The sequence below is a fragment of the Liolophura sinensis genome, chromosome 3, assembly GCF_032854445.1.
Source record: "Liolophura sinensis isolate JHLJ2023 chromosome 3, CUHK_Ljap_v2, whole genome shotgun sequence".
Taxonomy (NCBI): domain Eukaryota; kingdom Metazoa; phylum Mollusca; class Polyplacophora; order Chitonida; family Chitonidae; genus Liolophura; species Liolophura sinensis.
In genome coordinates this window covers 5,198,977-5,211,950 of record NC_088297.1, presented here as the reverse complement: position 1 = coordinate 5,211,950, position 12,974 = coordinate 5,198,977, and the positions used below count along the sequence as shown (strand labels likewise).

At 42.3% G+C, this 12,974-nt stretch overlaps 1 protein-coding gene across 1 annotated transcript in view; it reads left to right on the top strand.

The window, feature by feature from the left end:
- LOC135464013 (trafficking protein particle complex subunit 9-like) overlaps positions 1–12,393 on the top strand; it is a 43,889-nt gene extending 31,496 nt beyond the window's left edge. Inside the window, exons 16-23 of the mRNA XM_064741488.1 lie at positions 195–289; positions 1,191–1,333; positions 2,339–2,449; positions 4,011–4,188; positions 7,149–7,242; positions 8,005–8,103; positions 9,937–10,064; positions 10,611–12,393. Of these exons, the coding sequence (XP_064597558.1) occupies positions 195–289; positions 1,191–1,333; positions 2,339–2,449; positions 4,011–4,188; positions 7,149–7,242; positions 8,005–8,103; positions 9,937–10,064; positions 10,611–10,949 (1,187 nt within the window). The 3' untranslated portion in view covers positions 10,950–12,393. The remainder of the gene's footprint in view (positions 1–194; positions 290–1,190; positions 1,334–2,338; positions 2,450–4,010; positions 4,189–7,148; positions 7,243–8,004; positions 8,104–9,936; positions 10,065–10,610) is intronic.
- The last annotated feature ends 581 nt before the right edge of the window (positions 12,394–12,974 follow it).

Genomic DNA, 12,974 nt, shown 5'->3' with positions numbered 1-12,974 from the left:
GTTGATAAGTGATTAATTGATTTAACAAAAAGGTAGGGAGAAAATCAGAATCAAGCAAAATGTGCCACTTGAAAAATGCAAAATTTAGTTGAAATGCAGTATTTATTAAAACATGACAAGACATCTCCCAGAGTTTGATAGTCATTTATACTTGTCCGTCATTTATAATGCTGCCTGACTTTTCTTATTTTCAGATGTTGTGGTATCTCCTGCTCGGACATTTTGGGGATCTAGAAATGTTCGCTCTGGCACAGTTACCTCCCTTGATGGAAGCACCTCTGACACAGTGGTAAGACAACATTTCAGCTGTCACTAAGTCACAATAACTTTGACATCCCGGAAAATGCGGATCGCGTAGAGTTTCGTGTCAGCTTGCACCAAGGCCCTTTGTTGTGAGAATGTGCCTAGAGACTGTGATACGTGTACAGTACAGTGGTGATGAGGGTCTAGAGGCTGGTTACTGTGGTCACAGCTCTGTGGGACTGAGTGTAGACATCCAGCCCTCTCTCTCACACCTTCTCTATTCTGTCGTGTATTCACTCACTTGTCTGTGATTTCAGTGCCTAGAGACTGTGATACGTGTACAGTACAGTGGTGATGAGGGTCTAGAGGCTGGTTACTGTGGTCACAGCTCTGTGGGACTGAGTGTAGACATCCAACCCTCTCTGTCACCTTCTCTATTCTGTCGTGTATTCACTCACTTGTCTGTGATTTCAGTGCCCAGAGACCGTGATACGTGTACAGTACAGCGGTGGTGAGGGTCTAGAGGCTGGTTACTGTGGTCACAGCTCTGTGGGGCTGAGTGTAGACATCCAGCCCTCTCTGTCACCTTCTCTATTCTGTCGTGTATTCACTCACTTGTCTGTGATTTCAGTGCCTAGAGACTGTGGTACGTGTACAGTACAGTGGTGATGAGGGTCTAGAGACTGGTTACTGTGGTCACAGCTCTGTGGGGCTGAGTGTAGACATCCAGCCCTCTCTCACACCTTCTCTATTCTGTCGTGTATTCACTCACTTGTCTGTGATTTCAGTGCCTAGAGACTGTGATACGTGTACAGTACAGTGGTGATGAGGGTCTAGAGGCTGGTTACTGTGGTCACAGCTCTGTGGGAATGAGTGTAGACATCCAGCCCTGTCTCTCACACCTTCTCTATTCTGTCGTGTATTCACTCACTTGTCTGTGATTTCAGTGCCTAGAGACTGTGATACGTGTACAGTACAGTGGTGGTGAGGGTCTGGAGGCTGGTTACTGTCGTCACAGCTCTGTGGGACTGAGTGTAGACATCCAACCCTCTCTGGCTTTCTCCAGGTGGGATGTTCAACCTGCTGACAGGTAAGCACAAATATGACCGAGTCAAACTGGACAAGCTACTATAATTCTTCAACCTTTTCTTAACATTATGGCTGATTGCACAGTCTAACATTGGCATAGAAGACCGCTTGTCTTCCACCACTGTGTTGTGCGTATGTGTTCAGCACATGGGAAAAAGTTTGTCAGTAACTTGCCCGTGAGAATTAGTTTATGCAGAGCACTCTGGTTTCCATTACCAAGAAAACTGGCTATGATTGGAAACGTGTAAAATTCTTGGGTATGATTGTGATCAGAAGGAGAATCCTGTGACTCACAGGTTACATTAAGAAAAATTAATTACAGACGAGATAAAGATAGCTCTCGCACTAATCCAGTGCCTGGACCCTTGTTATCTGGTTACCCCCATTGTTCAGTCGCTGTTTTGTTGATTGATATATTCTCAGCGCAGTGGCACTGAATTCAAAGGTAAAAACTGCTAGGGAGAGCGCAATAGCTTGAGAATTCATTTATGTTGCATTTACATGACGGGGGCCTCCGTGGCTCAGTTTGGCTGGCTTGCTAGCACAGCGTAATGACCCAGGAGTCTGTCACCAATGTGGTAGCTGTGAGTTCAAGTCCAGCTTATGCTGGCTTCCTCTGCGGCCGTACGTGGAAAGGTCTACCAGCAACCTGCGAATGGTCGTGGGTTTCCCCTGGGCTCTGCCCTTTTTCCACCCACCATAATGCTGGCCGCCATCGTATAAGTGAGATATTCTTGAGTACGGCGTAAAACACCAATCAAGTAAATAAATAAATTAAGTATATTAAGTATGTTAGACACTTATGGGTTCATTCTACAGATCTGTTAGTCCCTCAAACATTTAGAATTGTGTATATTAACCTCTGAATATACAAGTAGTTCAGTAGGCATGCATGAGTTTTGTGGGAATCTGGGAGGAGGAGGGGAGAAAAGCTTGAGGGGGGCGGGGGGAGGGTTCTGTGATGCTGACAATCTTTGATTGTATCTCCTTGTTTTTTCTGTTTCAGCCCTGAAATGTGTTTCTTGGTGTTGGATGGCAGAAACGAGAGTCGTCATGACATGGAGGTTAGGTATGGAGTGGACAACAGCATTGTGATAGAACCAAACCAAGTGCGCAGGTGAGTAGAGTGTCGAGTAACGATAACTCTGTTATGACATCTATGGTGTGCTAACAGGGAAGGTAGATGGGACAGTTGCTCAGGCCACAGAATCGCAAAGCCTTAGACTTAACTTGTGGTAAAATTCCTCAGTGTGTTATTGAACTTAAAAGAGACCAAAATTTGAATATCAAACAAATACAATTGAAAAGAGTATGTATTTCCTTGCAGGTGCATGCCATAAAAAATTATAATATACACCTCAAGTTGATAAATTATGAATAAAGTCAGCACCAAAATCCAATGTGGGCGACTCCATTTTGCCTAAGAACTAGCCCTGAAGTCTTCTGTGTTAGGAGGAGAATTGCCGCCGGAAACCGCTGAAGTTCAGTTCATACATTTCCGCTAGAACAGTACAGTTCGTTTTCTGCTTGACGATTGGCAAGCCGGAATGTTGGACGTAGGTTCCAAGTTTACAGGAACAAGCCGGCAGTTTTAACGACTCTCATTAGCTGAGAAGCAACACACCCCCAGCATAAATTACAGGGTGTTAAAGATGGAGGACGCGATCAACTCCAGGATTTGTACCAGCTTTGCCATTTTCAGGCTGTACATGTATGGCGAGGAAAAATCGCAAAATTATGCAACAGGCAACACCAGATTGAAAAAAATGTGCTCTTTTCAACCTATAGTGTCATGTTTTTATGTTTTCTTCTCGTGTAAGCAATTTTGTGATGGAAGCCTAAGACAACTCTAAGTATTAAAATAAAAATTCCTGACATTAGTAACTAATTAGCGGCGGTAAACTGTTAAGAAATGAACACTAAGGCTGAGTTATTAAAGTCTTAGATGACCTTGTGATCCTAGAGCCAGAGTGTTAGTCTCCTGTTGGTACGAGACAGAACGATGGGTTAACATCTTGTCTGTCAGTTTGTCGGTCTGTCACATATCAGTTTTTTTAAAGATTTTTTGACCAAAAGTATCTTTCGGATCAAGTGCTAGTTTTGACAGAATTATAGCCAATGTTTGTTTTGTTTTACACTTAAGAGTTTTCCAGATTTCTTTGCAATCTTGGTGGTTAAATTTGAAGTGTTACATGATTTCAAGGAGACCACTATTGACTTGGTCCATTGGGTCCATTTTCAACAAAATGGGCCTACTTTGAGCTGACTAAAGACTAAAAAACACTGTACTGTGGACTTTGACTTGCTACCATCAAGATGGCTCAAACCAGTCGGAGAAGGCCTCCATGGCTCAGTTGGTTAGCGTGCTAATGACCCAGGAGTCTCTTACCAATGCGGTCGCTGTGAGTTCAAGTCCAACTCATGCTGGCTTCCTCTCTGGCCGTACCTGAGAAGATCTTGCAGCAACCTGCGGGTGGTCGTGGGTTTCCCCCGGGCTCTGCCCGGTTTCCACCAACCATAATGCCGGCCGTCGTCATATAAGTGAAATATTCTTGAGTACGGCGTAAAACACCAATCAAATAAATAAATAAATAAATCAAACCAGTAGGAGATATATACTGTATTGCAAACACTACCAGCATGCTTGTTGATTTAGTTTTATTCTTACTTTTTGCAAGGTTTGCTGTAAAGATGCGCCGTATTAACTTCCCGGATCTCCAGGGTAAAGACCTGTATACCACAAATCTGGTTGGTCCAGTCCATGCAGAAGGGGCGGGATCAAGCCTGTTGAGTGACAGCGAGGCCCTGAAACACAGCAGTCTCATAGCAAGCTACGTGGACATACAATGGACAGTTGTATCCTTTAAAATTTAGGGAATGAAATATTTAGAAATTTTCAAACTGGGTCTGTTTAATTTTCTTTCATGAAAATCACCTGGGACGTTTGACTTTAAATATGGACTTCACTAAAAGCTGTTGGCATTCTAAAGGTGTAGGTTACATGGTGTTCTGTTAGTGTCAAGGTTTAATAACAGGTAGAATAACTGGTTTCTGTTTGATGTAGGCACCATTGCCATGGTCTCACAAAACACACTCAGCTTATGTGCACATAGGATTGCATCACCACGATAGTTACCTCAGTTGGTTAGCGTGCCAGCGCAGCGTAATGACCCAGGAATCTCTCACCAATGCGGTCGCTGTGAGTTCAAGTCCAGCTCATGCTGGCTTCCTCTCCAGTCGTTCGTGGGAAGGTCTGCCAGCAACCTGCAGATGGTCGTGGGTTTCCCCAGGGCTCTGCCCGGTTTCCTCCCACCATAATGCTGGCTGCCGTCGTATGAGTGAAATATTCTCGAGTACGGCGTAAAACACCAATCAAATCAATCAATCAAACCATGATAGTTACTGGTGCGTAATGCTGTGTGAACCCCAGAAAGGGCCCAAGAGCCACAAAAGTTTACAGCCGAGAATCAAAATGAAATTTATTCTAAACACTTGTAGTGAAAATGCCTTATGTCTAGTTCCTGTCAGTAAAGATCCACTTACTGTAGTTCATTCACCTTTTCGACCAGCTGAGCGGCACTCGTGGTCGGAATGCTTGAGGGAAAGTTGACAAACCAGGGTCAGGGGCTGTAGGGGAATCTGAGCAGATAAGTTGACTAGCGCTCAGAGGGTGGTTGATGGTTCTCACCCATATAACTATAGACAATTTAGAAAGTCGGCACGTGTCAACTGGCCAGCGATGTGTGTGGATACACTCTCGCCACTGAAGGGATGGCGTAGGCTTTGAGTGATCAGTCTGAGGCAAAAATGTAGTCCCCTTCACTCAGATGATTTCCCGTGTCACGTTGTCTTTTGTGTACTATCATTTGTTCACTGTGGGCAATGCCGGATGCCAAACTGTTTAATAACGTATTACACAACTTAATTTATTATTTAAGCTCATCTGTAAGAGTTTTGAACAAGCGAAGATGTTAGTGAGACTCTAAATTTCTACTCGACCTTAGTTGTTCTCAGTAACAAGTGAGCCGATGCAGCATGAGGTGAAATCAATTGTCTGTTGCCTGTAATCAGAGTCAACCCACCATAATCGGTCCAACACAAGCGTTCTTTTTTCAGTAGGATGAACACAACATTGTTAAATATGAGCCACTGTGATGCTCCAGATTTAAATACAGAAATTAAACTCAGCATTACATGTTTCTTCTCATAAGAAAATCTGTTTTCACCCGCTTTGTTTACATCTTCTCACCTCACCAGTGGAGGCTTTCATGATCTGACAATATCATTCGTTGTGTAGAAGTTTTGGGGAGGAAGGATCAGTCCAAAACTGACAGTGTGTTCAAATATAAACAGCCGAGTTATATTGATATGCAAATCTCAACTTCACCCAGCTCTGGGTATAGCCTTCAAAGTTCCAACATTGTTTGTAAGACCGGCCAATCACAGCAGTCCCCGATCCGACCACGCTGTTTTGGTAATGGTTTTGAAGTCCACCCGTGGTAAAAAGATGACATGTAGAAAAGTCTTGTGAATATCTTTGTAATCCACCTGTATCAGCAGATGACTTTATGATGGCTTTGCTGAAATGGTTAAGTAATAAAATCAGCCCAAATTAAAATACACAGGCTCTTCACTAGGCACGTGACGGCATGTGAAATGTTGAGCCTCCATCAGCTAGTCTAGATTGGCGGGGAGATTTCACAATTGTGTTGACTTTTTTGCCCCAAGGGGCGGGTCATTGAAAATAATTGATCGTTGTTGAATTCTGTAAGCTGTCAGTTATCGGTAAGACTTACCCAGTCACTGAGTTCCCCAATAATGTGAGTAAGAATAGATTTATCCTTGTCTTAACAGAATGTTTACAATTGTTGTAATATGAAGCTGGTAATGGACATCCATTTCCACACATGCCAACACAATGTTCAATCCGTCCATGTTGAGTTTGTGATCGCCATTTTATGAAATTGGGAATGTCTGGAGATTGTCCTCGTCTACCTATATGGGCTCAGTGCAAATTTACTGATGTACAGACATGGCAATGGGCTGTCATAATAATGTGAGAACGCGGTTTGAGCATGTGTCAGTTTAGGAAACCTTGTCCAAGTATGTTTACATGTATAACTGATGGTTTCTGAAATGAAATGGCGGGAATACAGGGACACTTATAAAATGGGATGACAAAACACCACATGCATGAGGCTTCCCCCTGTATTTTACGGAGCTTAACGACGGATACTTTGTCAGTCAGGTCTTTATCGCTGAAACACATTGCACCCAGATATCTTACATTTTTTTATGGGACTGTGAACAGACAACACTGTTCCCCGTGTGTAATGTATTCAGTGATGGAGCGGCAGTTGTTAGCTTGTCAGTTTGGCAAGAACCTGCTTTGAGACAGTTTCGAAACTTACGGCTTTGTGAACAACTGTGGCTCGACACTGTCTTTGTCTTTATTCGTGGATAAAAATATAGGTGTTGTCTGGAATTGTTCAAGCCTGTATCCGCTGGACTACTTTCATCTTGCCAGACATGTGCTTCGGACTCCTGTGGTGATAGCCATCGGTCGAAGCGAGAAAACACCCAGCCCATCATTGGGACACAGTTTTAAGTTTTGATCATTCAAAGTAAAAGTGGCAAATTTCACCTCCTGGTCGAAAAGGTCAATGAATTACGATAGTGTGCATTGTGCATGGCAAAGTTGAAATTGTTGATGATCCTGTAAGAAACCAGAACAGTTTATCTGCACTCTTTAACATAGTAACTGGTGCAGTTGTATAATTGGTTGTAAGTATGACATTACCTTAACATGTGACCAGCCAATACTCAGTGTGAGTGGCCATGCCTCACTGGATTACCTCCCTTGGTCATCAGCCCAACTTGCTATTCTCCAGGCCTCTCCTCTACACTGGGGTGAGTTTGCTATAGAGGCAGCCGTACAGATAGCCCTGTCATATCTGGCTACATTAAACTTGCAACACTCGGAGTTTTAGTTGTGAGAAAAAGTAACATGAAATAATGAAAAAAAGGGTAATCCAAATACTTTTTTGCCTATGGAACGTTTAAAATGTCCACATATTCGTCCCTTTTAACTCCTATATGCCCTACACAGCTAGACTACATATGACTGAGATCTATGGGTTTTACTTCACTGGAAAAGTTAGAAAAATAAGCATGGTCTTAAATTTCAAATAAAAAAATGGGTCCACAGAGCCACTTTTTTTGTCTAAGTGCAAAATGTTTTTATACATGTATGGGTGTAATGGTACATATTGTGACCTTTTAGAGATGATGAATGTTCCCAGTACAGCACCAGCAGCGTCACAGTGTGCAGAACACACATCTTCAGAACAGAATGTCACAAATGTAATCAGGCAAATTACAAATCGTAAAAAAATCAGTGCAGAAGCTATAGATGTAAATTATGGTGAGCTACCCTAGGTCGTGAGATTTTTTCAGGTGCTTGTCAGTGGTCGGTAGTTCTCCCAGCACTCAATTCTCAGTTGTCTCAATACCTTAAATCATGAGATTTTTTTCAGGTGCTTGTCAGTGGTCGGTAGTTCTCCCAGCACTCAATTCTCAGTTGTCTGCTTTTCAGGTTATACCCAAAGAACATAGTTTTAATGGTGCCCTCAGACACAGAATCAGTCGTATCATTCACCTGTTTACTTTCAGATGTGACGCTCAACTCGAAAACGTATGAGCCATCTTGTGGTGTTGAGGTCAGTCAGGGAGAACTGGTCAGCCTAGACGTCCAGTTAACAACAGACTCAGGTAACACTTGAAACAGGATCATTGTTTACCTGTATGTACCATATTCATCCTGTAACGTGCACCTGCATGTATATGTCTGAGGTGCTCCCAGAACTAAGTTGTTCCTCCAAAGACTAAGTTGTTCCTTCCAGGACTAAGTTGTTCCTCCCAGGACTAAGTTGTTCCTTCCAGGACTAAGTTGTTCCTCCAAGGACTAAGTTGTTCCTTCCAGGACTAAGTTGTTCCTTCCAGGACTAAGTTGTTCCTTCCAGGACTAAGTTGTTCCTCCAAGGACTAAGTTGTTCCTTCCAGGACTAAGTGTTCTTCCCAGGACTAAGTTGTTCCTCCAAGGACTAAGTTATTCCTTCCAGGACTAAGTGTTCTTCCCAGGACTAAGTTGTTCCTTCCAGGACTAGGTTGTTCCTTCCCAGGGCTAAGTTGTTCCTCCCAGGACTTTGTTCCTGTCGAATAAAATCTTTGTACCAGTATATGTTGTTGTGGTGTTATTGGTTGGATTTAGCTCTCCCCCGCCCAGCTGGTCCTTCACCTGGACCTACAGTGGGAATACACGCTTCAGTGGCCTAGAAGTTAGAAACAGCTTAGCGCCCCCTGATTCTTGGACTCTTCCCCCCCCCTCCCCCTCTCCTCCCCCCTCCCCCAACAAAGTTGATTTGACAGCTATCACTGTTGAGGTCACCACAGCAGGCTACGTGATTTTCGGACTGACTGCTAGGGCCTTTGAAAAATTGTAGTTTAATGCTCTTTTTATGCCCTAAGAAGAAAGCTGAAAAGTTTTTTTATACTTTCATATGTTAGTGAGTGAGTGCTTGGGGTTTAACGTCTTGCTTAATGATTTTTCAGTCATCTTGTTGCAGGAAGGATTTCCATCGCTCTTTTATCTAGTGCTGCTTCACTGAGACGCATTACTGAAGGCAAGTAAGCCGCCCCACCCAAGCCATTATACTGATACAGGTCAACCAGTTGTTGCACTATCCCCTTCATGCTGGACGCCAAGCGAGGAAGTTACAACTTCCTCTTTTTAAGGTCTTAGGTGTGACTCGATCAAGAATTGACCCTGGAACTACCGCTCCCGAAGTGGACTACTTTTATATGTTAGGCCACATCCCAAACTCTATATAAAGAAATAAGAGCGCAGTATTTCATGTACCCTTGAAACATGTGATGTACAATGCAATGCGTACATTGTCCAACACAGGCTCTTTTCACATCAGCTGTTGCCAAATCATGATGTTCTTTTTGTGGAATATACATGGTTTCTATGTATACGTATATCATTAAATGTAAATAAATTTCCTGTAAATCCTCAATCTTTTCGATCTCAAAGGCACATTATGGCAGAATTTATGTTCACAGTTATCATGAAAATGATGCTGAAATGATTTATTCATGACATTGAAGATGCAGGCTTCACAAAACTGTGCAAATTATATTCTCTGCACCCCATAGATAGTTCAGAATGTTTCAGATGATTGGGTGGAGTGGCGGTTGAAAAGGTTCGAAGAATTAGGCTATGTCTGTGTTGTTGTTGTCAATCCTATTTCTTGCTCTCACTTGTAATAGAGGGCTATGCATGTGTGGTTAGTCCAAAGGGCCATAACCCTGAGTGTGGGAAGCTAGCCAGTAGAGGGCTCAGGAGAACAGAGGAGCATGGGAGAGGGAGAGGATGACCAGCAGTTTTTATGTGTGTATGGTGGTGGCCACATGTGTTTTGTAGTGTCTTGTAAAGGAAGTCTTTTGTGGTGAATACAAGGATTACATGTACCCATACTGGATGTGTTGTTGACTCTTTTCAGTTGTTGTATTACCCCTGTAACCCCTGATTTCTCCTTTCAGATATCCCCACTATGGAAGGTGCCTTGCTGCATATTGTCTGTTACCAAGACAACGGGAATGGATACAGGGAATATAACACTGAAGAGAAAGTTGTTACCATGGGAACAAACATTATTCCATTGTCAGAGGTGTGATTTGTGAAGTTGGACATTTTTATTTAAATGATAGAGGATACGGTTCAATGTCATACCTCATCAATGGATACATGCATGACCTCTAATGTTCGGACAACAGACATCATTTCAAGGCTTTCTAGCCGTTCAGATGATTTGTGGCAAATGCCTTTGCTAGATTTGTCAGTTACATAGATAGGAGTAATAAAGATCAGAAAAAAAAAAGATGTCCCAACATACAGGTTTGTGGGGTTAAGCTACCTAGAGTGAAGTAATCAATTTACATTTGACATATATGTATAAGAGTATCACTGTCGGATGCACCGTTGCATCACCAGGAGTCTCCACCTGACTGCCACTGTGTAAGCGAAATATTTCTGAGTATAATATGAAATACCAATTAAAAAAAACATCTTACTTTTTCACCTTTGGATAAATGAGAGATAAGATTACTGCATAGTGACCTACATTTAGTTTGTCATGACATGAAAAAATTCATTAGAACAAATCATGAAATAGTACTCTTTCATTTGAATCTATATTCGTTTTGTCTCGTTTCAGATTGCCTCTGAGGATGGTTTTAAGCACAGCTGTGATTTTGTCTTCTTGACGGGAGGAGAATACTTGCTGGAAGTCAGGTGCATTATGGGTAACTGTGATCCAGGAAGTGAGTTGGCGGGAAAACCGGACAGATGGACTCTCCTTCCTGCACCAAAAATAATTGTTTGTGAAACCAGTGGTAACCATAGCAACGAAAGGCCAAGGTCATCAGATCCTTCAGGGTCAAAGGTCAAGGGCAGTGTGCAATGTTTGGAAGAGAGAAGCATTTGCTTTCCTAAGGAAAATGAATTGCATTCCGAAGAACATTCTCAAAATTCACAGCAAGAGCTGAACACTTGAGACTGTGTATGTGCTTTCAAGGTTACAGGCATTTACAACAACAACCAAAATGAAAAGCTGTGGTGATCAATCCGATTTTTTGTCAGCGATACCATTCATGAAAATTCATGTGTTTTAGGTTTACGTGAGGCGACATTTTGCCAGTGCAGAATTACACACTTTAGATTCGTATTTCTGATTAAATCCCTTCATGTAGGAAAAAGTCATGCTCCATTATGGAATGATTTTACAACCGAGGCGTGGCCTCCACGGCTAGTTAGAATGTGCAGTGACCCAGGAGCCTCTCATGAATGCAGTCACTGAGAGTTCAAAGCCCAGTTCATGCTGGCTTCCTCCCAGGCCGGAGTGTGCCCGGTTGCCTCCCACAATAATGCTGGCTGTTGTCGTAGAAGCTAAATATTTTTGAGCACAGCGTAAAACACCAATCAAATAAATAAATAAGTAAACACAACTGAAGCTGCAGTACTAATTGTTGGCCTTAGTGAAAGGTGTAGTTTATTTTTTCCAACGACGTCGGGAGACATTCAGCAGTGTGCACCCTCTGCCCTCAGAGACACCTTCTTTTTAGCTGGGTAGGAAATCACAAGCTGCGGCCAACATGCAGTTGGAATTACATGCAAATTAGCAAATTCTTTTTAAGCTAAATCAACAGAATTACATTTCAAAATCCAAATTGCCTTTTTTCGGAATGGTCAGTGGAATGTAAGTCTGAACGTAAAAGTCATTGATATTTAGCTCCATTACCTTCAGGACTTTAGTTTGTTGAGCCTCAAAATGTTGTGTGTTCAGAAGCCAACATACAGAAAAGGACAACCAAGGGCATCCCAGTCCATGGCAGCAAAAATAGCAACGATGGATCTGTAGTAAACTCGTTGCACAAGTACCTTGCGATTTCCCACCCAGTTCAAGCAGAATGTGTACACGGAATAATGAATAGAATAATACTCAGAAAAAAAAATGACAGTACCCTAATTGCTCAACCTTTTTGTATATGAAAGAACCATTTTCAGCGCAATTTATGCATATTTCCAATTTGATTTTGGAGACAAAACTACATTGATTGGATTGGCCAGTTTCAGGGCTTCACAAGGAGTATAATTCAGTCATCACAGAATAAAGGCTTCAGAATATGCTTTAATATACACCTTGCAAACATGCGAAAAGGTTGAAGAATTACAGGAAGTGTGATTATGTATGTGTGAAGACAGATTAACGAACTGCTCTCGTTTGTCAGCCTGTGTAAAGTTAAAACGTTCAAACTTTTTAGGCTGCTATCTATAACTATAATCTTATGGTAGCCTTGATTTCCTGCTAATATAGCCTTGATTTCCTGCTAATGTAGCCTTGGTTTCCTGCTAATGTAGCTTTGGTTTCCTGCTAATGTAGCCTTGGTTTCCTGCTAATGTAGCCATGATTTCCTGCTAATGTAGCCTTGATTTCCCATTAATGTAGCCTTGATTTCCTGCTAATGTAGCCTTGGTTTCCTGCTAATGTAGCCTTGGTTTCCTGTTAATGTAGCCTTGGTTTCCTGCTTATGTAGCCTTGATTTCCTGCTAATGTAGCCTTGGTTTCCTGCGTATGTAGCCTTGATATCCTGCTAATATTGCCTTGATTTCCTGCTTGATTTCCCGCTAATGTAGCCTTGATTTCCTGCTAATCTATCCTTGATTTCCTGCTAATGTAGCCTTGGTTTCCTGCTAATGTAGCCTTGGTTTCCTGTTAATGTAGCCTTGATTTCCTGCTAATGTAGCCTTGGTTTCCTGTTAAAGTAGCCTTGATTTCCTGCTAACATAGCCTTGATTTCCTGCTAACGTAGCCTTGGTTTCCTGCTTATGTAGCCTTGATTTCCTGCTAATGTAGCAGATATGTGATATGAATCTTGATGGGGCACCAAGATCAGGGTAGTACAAAGGGAGAAATTCAGTGTTTTGTGAGAGACCCATCAGCAATGATGTCTTACTGCTAATGTTGTTTTGGTCTCCTGTTGACGAAATCATTGTAACTTAAAAAACCTAGTCCGCTGTA